Raw genomic sequence first — 14,264 nt, forward strand, 5'->3', positions numbered from 1 at the left:
ATTTATTTTATTCTTTGGGTGTTGAAAAGAAGAATCCCATGTATAATATTAACCTGGTGCCTTTGAGAGTCTTGAACTTGTCAGGTAGGGGAAAAGGTGAGAAGATACTCTACTTTTGTGAGTTGCTCTGGATTTCCAGCACCTGCAGAATCTCTTGCTTTTTTTTTAATGAAGGTGCTGTTCTTGTAAACTTAGCCTTTCGATAACTGTATGAAAAACGTTTAATGTTACTTGATTTATTATGGAAATGTTTTCTAATCTATTCTCATCAAATTCTACATGGCTAGTTTTTAAATATATGAATAATTTATTTGTTTCCGTATTATGAAACTCAGAGAATACACATCATCATTATAAGGATGCTGGTGAGCTTTATCATATACAAGTGTCATTTCCAGTTGCAGACGCAGCACAATCTTTAACATCCATTAATACTTACTGCAAATTTTCCTCCTCCTGTTTCTCCCTACTTTCAAAGTTCAAAGGAAAGTTATTATCAGAGTACATTTATGTCACAGTATTCAACCCTGAGATTCATTTTCTTGCGGGCATACTCAGTAAATCCAAGAACCATAATAGAATCAGTGAAAGACTACATCCAACAGGACAAATAACCAATGTGTAAATACAAAAGGAAAAAAATAATAATAAATAAATAAACAGTAAAATCAAGAACATGAGATGAACTCTTCTTAATTCTTCTTTCCACTCCACTATATTTGCATTCTCATTTCTTTTCTCTCCTCGTTCTTTGAATAAATCTCAGCACATTCCCCTCACTAGTCTTTTCTCTGCTTTCTTTGTGCTTTTCCATTTGAACATTGAGTTGAAGAATGGGGTACCACTTTCCATTATTTCCATATGTTGCTTTTCATGCTACTGACTGGCTAGACCCTAGTGGTTGCCTTTCCCCTGTGTGCCCTTCCTTTTTATTATTGGACAGGTCTGGATGAAGAGGACCAAAAGAAAAAGATGTCAATGGCACATAGCATCTATGATTTAAGGGGCAAGAGTAATTGGAATCAAAACTTTTTACTGTAGATTTAGATGCTTTGCGATGTATGCTCCTTTCACTCTCCACTAATGTACAGGAATTGATCGTGAGAATTGAAACTGGCAACTAGATCAAACTGTTAAAGGCAGTGTTTAATACCTCAGAACAAAAAATGGAATTAAAAGGATTAAAATAATTTCTACCAAATAAAGAATAGATACCATCATTTGGCAAGACTCTTGATAAGAATGCCTATTAATAAGTTCAATTCCGTCGTTTTCATGGTGGGCGGTAGAACTTTAAATCCTGGCCAATCTCATATAAAATGTGAGATTTACAAGTGTTGGTGTAGCTACTGATATCTTTATCAAAACTGGAAAATGGCTATTATATACACTAAACTTTCCAAATGAACTCCCACATGTCATAGTGGATAATTTTAAGAGGTTTGTAAGATTTAGTTTCCTCTCGACTGACAACTTAATGACTATTTGTAGTCATGTCTGTGACACAGCACGATGTTTGAGCAGGGACCTGGTGCTTTCTGCCCTTTTCAGCCGGCTGCAAACAGCATGAGCGGTCATTTATTGGTGATGCAGCTCGAGGTTTAGAAAGAGCTCAGGTGTTTTTGGCTCTTTTCAGTGGACTGCAGTCAGAGAAGGGCCAGTACAAGGAAGGGGAGTGGAAATGGAATGGGCCATTGTGAGAGCGGCCCCCAGTGTTTGAGTGGTCAGGCTTAGGCAAGAACAGGTGGAGGCTCTACCCAAGCTTCTAGTCATTTTTTTTTCTCTCTGTTAATAAATAGCTAGAGCTCTAGGAATGTGTTCAGAGGTAGTGATATGTTCTTTGTTTTAGATATGGGATCTCTGGCTTTTGAAGTGCACTGAGCTACAGCTCGGGGACCATGTTAAGGAACTGGAGCTGAAGATGGATGAACTTTGGTTCATACAGGAAAATGAGGTGACAGATGAGCTGCAGGGAGGTAGTCACCCTTACGATGCAGGAGACAGGTACCTGGGTGACTTTCAGAAGAGGGAAAGGGAATATGCAGTCAGTGCAGAGTAGTCCTGTGGCTATTCCCCTCAATAATAAGTATGCCATTTTGGATACTATTGGTTGGTGGATGTGTGGGGGCAGGGGGGATTGTGATTTATCAGGGCAAAGCTGCATTGATCTAATCTCTGGCAGTGAGTCTGTCTCTGTGGCTCAGAAGGAACAGGAGGAGAAGAGAAATACAATAATGATGGGGGACTCCATTGTTAGAGGAGCAAACAGGACATTCTGTGGACATAAAAGAGACACCCGGACAGTACGTTGCTTCCCAAGTGCCAGGGTCAAGGATGTCTCGGACCGGATCCACGGCATTCTAAAAGAGGAGGGTGAACAGCCAGAAGTCGTGGTACTAATGACAGAGGTAGGAAAAGGCAGGTCCTGAAGAGGGAATATAGAGAGTTATGTCAAAAGATGAATAGCAGGACCTTCAGGGTAGTAATCTATGAATTGCTGCCTGTGCCATGTGCCAAAGAGGGTGAGAGTAGGATGATATGGCAAAGGAATGAGTGGCAAAAGAATTGGTGCAGAGGGCAGGGTTTCAGAGTTTGGATCACTGGGATCTCTTCCCAGTCAATTATGGTTCTACAGGAGAACGTTAAAAATATCATGGACCACACACACATCAAATGATGAAGTTCTCAGAAGAGCTCAAGCAGTTCGATCACTCATACCAACAATAAGAGAAAGACAACTCGGATTCCTAGGACACATCATGCGGAAAGATGAACTGGAAAAACTCATAGTCTCTGGAAAGATCGAGGGGAGCAAACCTAGAGGAAGACCTCGGCTTATGTACATCAAAAGCCTAGCCAGGTGGCTACACATCGAGGAAATGGAAGTCATCCAAAGAACGAGGGATAGATCTATATGGAAGACCATGGTCACCAACGTCCGCATCGGACATGGTACCTAGACAGACGGACAGGGATCTCTTCTGGGCAAGGTACAACCTGTACAAAAAGGATGGGTTACAGCTGAACCCGCAGGGAATCAATATCCTTGAGGTCAGGTTTGCTAGAGCTGTGGGGGAGGGTTTAAACTAATTTGGCAGTGGAGGGAACCAGATTGATAGGGCTCAGGATAGAGCATTGATATGCAGCTAGATGCTGTGTGTAGTTAGACTGTGAGGAAGGGAAGGCAAATGATAGAGCAAAATTGGATTCAGTGTGTTGAGTTAAAGTGTGACGGGGGCCGAAGTCAACAAGGGTGATAAATACAGAACAGAACTAGTTATATTTGAATGCCCACAGCATATGGAATAAGATATGATCTTGTAGCACATTTAGAGATTTGCAGATATAACGTTGTGGGCATCACGGAGTCATAGCTGAAAGAAAATCATAGCTGGGAGCTTTACATCCAAGGATACACCTTGTATTGAAAGGACAGGCATGTGGGAAGTGTTATATACAGGCGTACAAACAGAAGCCAGGATGTGGGCGACAAATTACAGTCAGAGATAGAAAAGGCATTTAAAAAGGGAAATAATCATTGGGGATTTCAAAATGCGCATAGATTGGGAAAACTGGGTTAGTGCTGGATCCCAAGAGAGGGAATTTGTAGAATGCCTACGATATGGCTTTCTTAAGCAGCTTGTGGTCAAGCCCACTGGGGAACAGCAATTCTGGATTGGATGTTATGTAATGACCCAGACTAGGTTAGAGAGCTTAAGGCAAAGGAACCCCTACAAGGTAGTGAGCATATGATAGAATACAGAAGGAGAAGCTAAAGTCAGATGTTTCAGTATTACAGGGGAGTAAAGGGAATTACAGAGGCAGGAGAGAGGAACTGGCCAGAGTTGATTGGAAGGGGACTCTAGCAGGGATGACAGCAGATCAGCAATGGCTGGAGTTTCTGGGGGAAATTTGTAAAGCGCAGGAAAGATGCAGCCCAAAGATGAAGAAATATCCTAAAAGGAGGATGAAGCAACTGTGGCTGGCAAGGGAAATCAAAAATAGCATAAAAGGGAAAGAGAGTGCTATAATATTGCAAAAAATAATAGGAAGTTAGAGGATTAGAAAGCTTTGAAAAGCCAACAGAAGGCAAGCAAAAAAGCCATAGAGAAAAGATGAGATACAAAGATAAGCTAGCCAATAATATAAAAGAGAATACCAGAAGTATTTTCAGATATATAAAGAGTAAAGGAGAGATGACAGTGAATATCAGACCGCTGGAAAATGACACTGGAACAAAGAAATGGAGGATAAATTTAACAAGTATTTTGCATCAGTCTTCACAGTGGAAGACGCTAGCAGAATGCCAGAAATGCCAGAGCCTCAGGGTCAAAAGTGAATGTCCTTGCTATTACTAAGGAGAAGATGCTTGTAATGCTAAAAAGTCTGAAGGTAGATGAGTCACCTGGACCAGATGGACTACATGCCAGGGTTCTGAAACAGGAAGCTGAATAGATTGTGTAGACATTATTAATGATCTTTCAAGAATCAATAGATTCTGGAATGGTTCCAGAGGACTGGAAAATTATGATGTCACTGCACTCTTTAAGAAGAGAGGGAGGCAAAAGAAAGGAAATTATAGGCCAGTTAACCTGATTTCAGTGGTTGGGCAGATGTTGGAGTCTATTATTAAGGATGAGGTTTTGGGGCACTTGGAGGCATGTGGTAAAATAGGCTGTAGTCAGCATGGTTTTCCTCTAAATTCCAGTGAGCACAGGCCGAAACTTGCCAAATCCTCCTCATATTTTAACCCTTTCATTCCCAGAAGCATCCTCATAAACTGTCATTGTCTCTGCAATGACAGTACATTCTTTCTGAGATAAGGGGCCAAAAACTGTTGACAATACTCCAAGTGCAGCCTAATTAGTGTCTTGTAAAGCTTCCGCATTATCTTCTTGTTTTTATATTCTATTCCCCTTGAAATAAATGGCAACATTGCATTTTCCTTCTTTACCATAGACTTAACCTGTGAACTAACCGTGGAGTTTTGCACAAAACCTCCTAATTCCCTTTGTACCTCTGATGTCACTGGCAGCCAATCAGAAAAGGCCCCCTTTATTCCTATTTGCTGCTTCCTGCCTGTCAGCCATTCCCGTATCTATGCCAGTTTCATTCCTGTAACTCTATAGGGATTTTTCTTGTTAAGCAGCCTTGTGGAGACAGTTTGTCAAATGCCTTCTGAAAACCTAAGTAAATGATATCCACCGCCTCTCTTTTGTCCACCCTGCTTGTTACTTCCTGGAAGAATTAAGGTGGAGGTTGATGGGTTCTTGGCATCAGAGGTTACAGGGAGAAGTCAGGATAATAGGATTGAGAGTGATAGGGCATCCTCCTTGATGGAATGACAGAATGGACTCGATGGGCTGAATAGCCTACTTCTGCTCCTTCGCTTATGGTCTCATTAGGATTGGTGCAAGCAGCATGTATTTTGGCTGCAGTTGTTCCTGTGCATTGAAAAAGCACCATAGATTATATAGCAACACACACTAAATGCTGAAGGAACTTAGCAGGCCAGAGAGCAGCTATAGAAAAAAGTACAGTCAACGTTTTGGGCTGAGACCCTTTGGTGGGACATAGGAATGTTTCCATTTTCCATTCAGAAGCAAACTTGGTTGCTTTCTCCCTCATTAAATGGTGTCTGTTTCTTGTCCAAGTGAAATTGGAAGCCCAGTTTCCGATAGTAATGTAATTTGACCTCTTATTTCTGAAGATACTAAACTAGTGTCATAACTTCTGACAAAACTTACTGCGCTAGGATAAGGCAAGAAAGCTATCAAAAATAAAAAATGTAGCTGCAGAATTACACATCATTAGGGATTGTGTAGATGAATCTCATACAATACTGTGCAAAGTCTTAGGCATATGTATATAGCTAGGATGCCTAAGACTTTTGCACAGTACTGTATTTGTCAACATGGGGTGGAGAGTGAGTTTGTAAATCTAGCTGGAGCAAAGGATGTTGGGAATGGTGAGGGAGGAGTGCCACCGGAGGGGTGTGGCTCAGGTGGCAGAGAAGGAGTGCCGGCAGTCGGGTATGGCACGGGTGCAGATACACACAGCCCTGAGGCATTAGGCAAGGTCATTTGATTCCAAACAATTGGTGTATTGATCATTACAGAATGTCTCTCTGGTGCTTCCTGCTCCCTCCCCTTTCCTTTTCCCCTTTTCCAACCATGATTCCTCTCTCTCTGCCCCTTTCCCAATCTCAGTCCACAATAGAGACCCATATTAGAATCAGGATTATCATCAATGATAAATGTCATGAAATTTGTTTGTATTTTTTTTGCAGCAACAATCCAATGCAACGCATAAAATTAATACAGTACTATGCAAAAGTCTGAGGCACCCTAGCCATATATATGTGCATAAGACTTTTGCACAGTACTGTATGTTAATTTGCACTCTTTTGAAATGGGTTATACCACTTTTCAAAGCTTTTGGTGACCTGATCAATTTGAGCTTATTGTCCGAGTTACAATAAACTTGAAGAGTTAAATATTTGAGCAAAGGATTTTAGATGCCAAGGACTCATTATTTAGTCTCCACACTCACCACATACTGTACTGTGGTATAATAACTATCAGAAAATTCATTGTGAGGTCAGTCCCACAAGATTTGTCAGACTGATATAAGGAATACATTGTGACAACTAATGGTGGAACTTTTGTATTTAGTTATAGAATGCAATAGTAAATCGAATTGTCTTATTCCTCTTTGTTCCTAGTACAAATGTCCAGTGGAATGTACTGACAGTAATGGGAAAACAGCATTGCACCATGCAGGTATGGAAATTACTTTTAACTTTTTAAAGAAATCATTCCTTTTAAAGTTGCAGGACGAGTAGACAGCTGAGATCTCATTAAAATGTCACCAGTCATTTACTCCATAATACTGAATTTAAAGTGGTAGATGAACAACGTTACTTGTAGAGGTTATGTCCAACAAACTGGTGGAGTGTGTGTGCAGACTGGCTGCATTATGGCCTGGTATGGGAACACCAATGCCTTTGAATGGAAAATCCTTCAAAAGGTAGTGGATTCGGCCCAGTACATCACGGGTAAAACCCTCCAAACCATTCAGCACATCTACATAGAACATTGCTGCAGGAAGGCAGTATCCATTATCAAAGATCCTCACCACCCAGACCAGGCTGCCATCAGGTAGAAGGTACTACTCTCATTTAAGGAGTCTTTTAATTTGCTATTTCATGCTTGGGTTATTTATTGCTGTTTATTTATATCCACATTTGCACAGTTTGTTGTTCATTGATCCTGTTTACAATTACTATTCTATAGGTTTGCTAAGTATACCCACAGAACAAGAATCTCAGGGTTGTACGTGGTGACGTGTATGTACTCTGATAATAAATTTTACTTTGACCTTGACTTTATCTGAAGCAGAGGTTGAGCTTATTGATTAGCAAGGACACCAAATGTAACAGGGAGAAGAGAGGAGAATGGGGCTGACAGAGATAATAAACCAGCCATGATGGAAAGGCAGAGCGGACTTGATGGGCCAAGTGGGCTAATTCTGCTCCTACAGTATGTCTTAATGTTAGATATGGCAGTGACTTTTTTTTGCAATGGAAGCTGAATGAAGGGAGAGGTAGCAAAGGCTCATTTCCTTTTGTAGGGTGATAATATGCTTTCTTTACTGAAAAGTTTTTCCTTCAAAACTTTATGAACCTCATCAGCCTTGTAACGATTACCTGGCCTAAAAGCAAACGTCCACATCCAACAGGATGAAATACCATAAATAGAAGTGAGAATGTAAACGCAACTTTGCTGGATCAAGTAACGACAGCACAAAAAGATCGTTAATTATCTTTTCACCGGTTTATTTCTTCGAGCTCAGCCGGCGAGTGATCTTGGACCGGACATCGGGGAGAGACCCTTTCTCATCTCCCTGGCAGTTCAACAAGTTCACTGCCCGATGTCAGAGTTGTCAGAAGTTACAAGGCCACCGATACAAAAGAACAATCAGTTTGATAACCATTCCGGTCAAGTCAATGGACTATTGGTACAAAAGTACAATCAATTTGTTAGACAATCCAGCCACCTTAATTAAAGAAAAGGAATGTCCTACCTGGTTTGCTGGAGCCACAACTTAATGACAAAGATAAGAACATCCATCAAATTTGTGCTTTAATTAAGAAAGGAATGTTCTGTCTAATTTCCATCAGGTACTGCTTTTTGTCAAAATCAAAAGGTGTGAAAAGCCCAGAGACACCTATGTGGATCTGGGCGAACTTTAACCATCTTGCTCCAAAGAAGGCAGCTGTGAGACATTATTCAAACACACTGCAGTCACAGACATAGTCAGTACTTGATTCATTGTTTACAGGGATCTGAGAGTCCCCCATTCCCTTAAACTTTATCAAGAGAGGGGGATCCACTGTGACCTCACGCAGCAAAGTGAATCTGTTTAGTGTTACAGTGCATCACACCCAGTCACTTCTATGTGCAGAGTCACAATAACCCATAACTTTTGTATAGTGGGCGAGTCTAGGGTCAGAGAGCAGAACAGAAGGACATCCATTTAGAACAGATGAGGAGGAATTTCTTTAGCCATAGTGTAGTGAAACAGAAGGCTGTGGAGGCCAAGTCATTGAGTATATTTAAAGAGGAGGTTGATAGGTTCTTGATTAGTAAGGGGTGTTCATGGTTATGGGGAGAAGGCAGGAGAATTGGGCTCAGAGAGATAATAAATCAGCCATGATGGAATGGCTGAGCAGATTCAATGGGCCAGATGGACTAATTCAATTCCAATGTCTTACGGTCTTATGTTTTTGAACATCATGGCAGTTTTTCAATTAAGAACAATGTCTTTTTGATGTTGATTTCATATGCACTTTAAATAAGCAATAGGTGTAAGTAAAGATTAATGTAGAGCATTTTACTTACTCAATACTTTCATTTCCAGCTACAAGTGGTTCTATTTTTATTGTTCAACTACTGTGTGAACACAAGTGCCCTGTTAACACTAAAGATACTGTAAGTAATTTTCTTTTATTTTAATGCTTCTATATTTTTTACTCTTAGATTTTCTTAAAACATTGTCTGGAGTGTAATTTTTAATTCTTGGAAATTACAGGACAACCATGCTAAGTTGGGAACCTTGAAAGAGATAACAAGTTTCTAATTTGGGGTAAAAAGACTTCTGATTTAATAATGCATATAAATGGTAGCTTAGTAGTAGTTAGCATAACACTATTACAGCACCAGTGACTTGTCTTCAGTGCCCTGCCTGTAAGGAGTTTGTACGTTCTCCCTGTGACTGCGTGGGTTTCCTCCAGGTGCTCTGGCTTCCTCTCACAGTCCAAAGATGTTCCATAAGTTTAATAGGTTAATTGTTCACATGGGTGTAATTGAGCAGTGTGGGCTCATTGGGCCAGAAAGTCCTGTTACCGTGCTGTATCTCTAAACAAGTACACTGGGCATAGCAGTGTTGGGAAGACTAACACTTGCTTTCTATGCCAGACTGTCCAGAAGGTGTTGAGCTACCACCTTGGGCTATTGCAGCACGTATGGGGAAAGTGCACACAAAATGCTCCCACTGGAACAGGAATAGGCCATTTCCCTCCATCATTCAATCAGATCAGATGCTGTCGGTAATTTGACTTCATATACCCTCCTTTTTCCAAAATTCTTTTTAAATGGTTCACAAAATCTATCAATCTTGAATCAAGAATCAACTTTATTGGCATGTATTAGGAACTTGCTTTGTTTTTGTCGGGATGCAACAAAAGACAATACTCAACAATTATAATGAATAAATTATTATATAAGTATAAAGTTAGAGATAAAATTTTAAATTAACTGTCAATGAAATATTATCAAAGATCTTGTGGATGATTGCAGTGGTGCTTCAACTTCAAATAAGCATATGACTTTGTTGTGCCTGAAGCTATCTTTTTTTCTCCTTTCCCTCTGCTTGAGCCCTAATTGTAGTTTCTACAATATGGGATATTATATTGAAGGATCCTAACTTGCATCCCTTCAGTAGAGAATTCAGTGTTTGTTTACTCTCAGTACCTGTGGCTTAAAATTCTGGGTGTCCTTAAATCTTTTCATTTAAAATAAACAGTTGACATTTCAGGGCAACACCCTTCTACTGGAAAGGAAAGGGGAATAAGCAGATGGGGGAGGGGGAAAGAGTACAAGCTGGTAGGTGATAGCTGAAATTAGGTGAGAGGGAAGGTGGGCAATGGAGGGGAGATGAAGTAAGAAGCTGGGAGGAGCAACACTCACAACGCGCTGGAGGATCTCAGCAGGTCGAGCAGGATCCGTGGAAATGATGAGTCGACGTTTCGGGCCGGAACCCTTCGACAGGGTCCTGACGAAGGGTTCCGGCCCAAAACGTCGACTCATTGTTTCCACGGATGCTGCCCGACCTGCTGAGTTCCTCCAGCGTGTTGTGAGTGTTGCTTTGACCCCAGAATCTGCAGAGTATTTTGTGTTTAAGCTGGGAGGAGATGGCTGGAAAGGGTAAGGGGCTGAAGAAGGGGGAATCTGATTGAGGACAGTGGACCATGAGAGAAAGGGAAGCAGGCAGGCCACCAGAGGAAGGTGATGGGCTGGTGAAGGGGTAAGAAGGGAGCCAAACTGAGAAATGAAAAAAGAAAGAAGCAGGAGGGAGCGTGGAGAAATTACCAAGAAATCCCATGTTCATTCCATCAGATTGGAGACCATCTAGACGGGAGTATGAGATTTTGCTCTTACAACTTGAGTGTGGGCTTATTGTAGCAGTAGAAGAGGCCATGGACCGAAACTCACTCTTTTTAAGATTGGATTGGAAATTTACTACAAAGTGAAGTTCTATTTTAAAACTGCAGAAAACGAACTAGAGTAGTCATCACAAAGAGTAGTGATGGAGTGGTGTCATTCTGCCTGGAGTTCGGAAAGCAGTCACGTTCCACAGGGATCAGAGCTGAGATGTCCAGCATCTGCAGATTTTCTCTTGTTTATGATTGGACCTCTCTGTTTGTGATATAAGTAAATAGACGCAAATGAAACAAAAATGAGTGGAATTGTGGAAATTGAGAAAACCTGTCAAAGGGCATATCAGTTGCAGATGAGGGCAGATGGAGTTTTGTCTGTTCAAGTGTGAGATGTTGCATTTTGAGAGGTCAGGTGTACAGTAAACGACAGGACCCTTAGAAGCGTTGATTTACTGAGGGACCTTGGTGTCCAAGTCCTTAGCTTCTCGAGAAGATAAAGATGCTTGCCTTCATTGGTCCAAGCAATGAGTATAACAGTCAGGAAGTTGAGTCACATTTGGAGTATTGTGCATGGTTCTGGTCGCCTTATTATAGGAAATATGTAGAGGCTTTGGTTGGATATATGCAGAAGATGTTCACCAGGAAGTTCTTTGGATTAAAGAGTATTAGATCTAAGGAGAAGTTGGCAAACTTGGATTGTGTTGGAAGTTGAGGAGAGACTTGACAGAAGTTTATCAAATTGAGTGTCTTGGGATAAGTAGTCATTTGCCACATGGTAGAAATGGCTTTAAGATGAAAGGGGGAAAGATAAAACAAGGTGTGTGGGGTAATTTTTTTTTTTGAAGTGTAGGTGTCTAGAACATACTGCCAGGGGTGGTGGTTGAAGCAGACATGATAGTGATGTTTAACATACATTGAGGCACATAAATATGGAAGAAAGGGAGGGATATGAACCATGTGCGAGCAGATAGGTTTAGTTTAATTTGACATTAGGGTGAGTACAGACATTTTGGAACGAAAAGCCTGTTTCTGTACTGAACCATATCATAAGAATAAATGCTGAAATGTCAATCATTACTGTGTATTTTACAAACCGTCCACTGGAACAGTATGTTGGCAAAAACTGTGCAGCTTCCATTGATTTACATATGGCAAAAAATTATTAAAATATTTTCCAAAGCTTATTTGGACTTTAATAGTGCAAAGTTGTGACTAAAATAATTCGGTTTCTAAATTGTACTGTAATGATCGACATTTCGACATTTGTTCCTATGGTATTCTCATAGTGAAGAACCATGAGATGTGTCTGTAGAAAATTCACATTACACGTGTAAAGATTCCATAAGAACCACAAAACCCACAGAATGAAAGAGGATTTCTTTTCAGTTTAAAAAGCTCTTTGTTTCCATGGTCAGAAAGGGGAATTTTGTTCTGTTCAGTCACTTAATCTTGTTCAGAAATATTGTGTGTATTCACAATGGAACTGTTCTTAAAATAGATTATTTGAAATCCCAATTTGAAACACTTTCAAGATTCAAGATTGTTTAATGTCATTTCCTGTTCACGGCTGTAAGGAGAACAAAATAATTATTACTCCAAATCCGATGCCACACAAAATATATTTGAGGTAATTAACACAGTAATAAGGCATCCGTTAGTCTTGCGAGACCATGGATCTGCACCTGGAAAGTCTTCACCTTCCAGGGCGCAGGCCTGGGCAAGGTTGTATGGAAGACCAACAGTTGCCCATGCTCCCCTTTCCACAACACCAATGTTGTCCAAGGGAAGGGCATTAGGACCCATACAGCTTGGCACCAGTGTCGGCGCAGAGCAATGTGTGATTAAGTGCCTTACTCAAAGACACAACACGTTCCCTCGGCTGGGGCTCGAACTCAAGACCTTCAGGTCGCTAGTCCAATGCCTTAATCACTTGGCCACGTGCCCACACAGTAATAATAAGAACAATAAAACACACTGTAAATATAAATACATGTTAGCTAATAGATTTATTGTATGTTCATAAATTGACGCTTGGTTGTACATAAGTCAACTGACTGGAAGTAATAAAGTTGTGGTGGAGTTGGTGGGTGGAGGTGTTAATCATTGTTACTGCTTGGGGAAGGTAACTGTTTTTGAGTCTGGTGGTCCTGGCGCACCATATTGTTGTAGTTGTTCATTTATTGATTGAATATATGATTTAAGTAATAATATTTAGCTCACAAATGTGAGCCAGATGTTCTTGGCTATATTGCACATGCTTTCACACTTAAACTGGTGGAAATGCTTTCTGCTCTGTCTGTCCCAACAACCACCCCATTGATCACATATTTCCATATTAACTGTCGGGAGTAATTCTTCAACTCTCTAAAAAGTTGAAATTTAGTAATTTAGTTTACTGGCACAATATGAATGCGGGAATGAATGAATGGTCCTGTTGAGCAAAGAACCATTCTTCTCCCTTCTTTTGGAACCATGATGTTGGCCATATGTGCTTCGCACATAAGCAAATGTTAGACATTTCACTAGCAGAAGGAATGAAATGATCTTTGGGAAAATTTTGACAACTTTGACTTTAGTACAGAATACTCTGATCAGCAGCTTCTCTCCATGTGTTTGAGTGTTGTTGGGAAAATATACAGTGCTGAATTTTTCGTTTTTGAAAGGAGCTTTGCATTCCGGGTTAACAGATCAGAAAAGTCAACATTTATCACTCAAACATTCTAACCATAATTGTCAATGGAATTAGGAACAGCAGTATTTTATAAGTTAATCATTATGGCAATTTGTTGTGCTAAATGTTATGACTGTATTGAAAAGTATGTTTAAACAGTTGAAGCTTGTTGAACAAGGATCAGTTTTATAGCAACACAGATCAAAGTTGCTGGCGAACGCAGCAGGCCAGGCAGCATCTCTAGGAAGAGGTACGGTTGACGTTTCAGGCCGAGACCCTTCGTCAGGACTAACTGAAGGAAGAGTTAGTAAGAGATTTGAAAGTGGGAGGGGGAGATCCAAAATGATAGGAGAAGACAGGAGGGGGAGGGATGGAGCCAAGAGCTGGACAGGTGATTGGCAAAGGGGATATGAGAGGATCATGGGACAGGAGATCCCGGGAGAAAGACAAGGTGGGGGGGAACCAGAGGATGGGCAAGGGGTATAGTCAGAGGGACAGAGGGAGAAAAAGGAGGGTGAGAGAAAGAATGTGTGCATAAAAATAAATAACGGATGGGGTACGAGGGGGAGGTGGGGCCTTAGCAGAAGTTAGAGAAGTCGCTGTTCATGCCACCAGGTTGGAGGCTACCCAGACAGAATATAAGGTGTTGATCCTCCAACCTGAGTGTGGCTTCATCTTTACAGTAGAGGAGGCCGTGGATAGACATGTCAGAATGGGAATGGGATGTGGAATTAAAATGTGTGGCCACTGGGAGATCCTGCTTTCTCTGGCGGACAGAGTGTAGGTGTTCAGCAAAGCAGTCTCCCAGTCTGCGTCGGGTCTCGCCAATATATAGAAGGCCACATCGGGAGCACCGGACGCGGTATATCACCC

At 41.0% G+C, this 14,264-nt stretch overlaps 1 protein-coding gene across 3 annotated transcripts in view; it reads left to right on the top strand.

Moving 5' to 3' along the window:
- Positions 1 to 14,264, top strand: part of rai14 (retinoic acid induced 14) — a 251,941-nt gene that overhangs the window by 160,717 nt on the left and 76,960 nt on the right. For all 3 annotated transcript variants that reach the window (XM_072252291.1, XM_072252290.1, XM_072252292.1), the window contains 2 exons: positions 6,725 to 6,782; positions 8,923 to 8,993. In XM_072252291.1, coding sequence (XP_072108392.1) covers positions 6,725 to 6,782; positions 8,923 to 8,993 — 129 coding nt within the window. The remainder of the gene's footprint in view (positions 1 to 6,724; positions 6,783 to 8,922; positions 8,994 to 14,264) is intronic.

This window comes from Mobula birostris, chromosome 3 (assembly GCF_030028105.1).
Source record: "Mobula birostris isolate sMobBir1 chromosome 3, sMobBir1.hap1, whole genome shotgun sequence".
In the NCBI taxonomy this organism is placed as follows: domain Eukaryota; kingdom Metazoa; phylum Chordata; class Chondrichthyes; order Myliobatiformes; family Myliobatidae; genus Mobula; species Mobula birostris.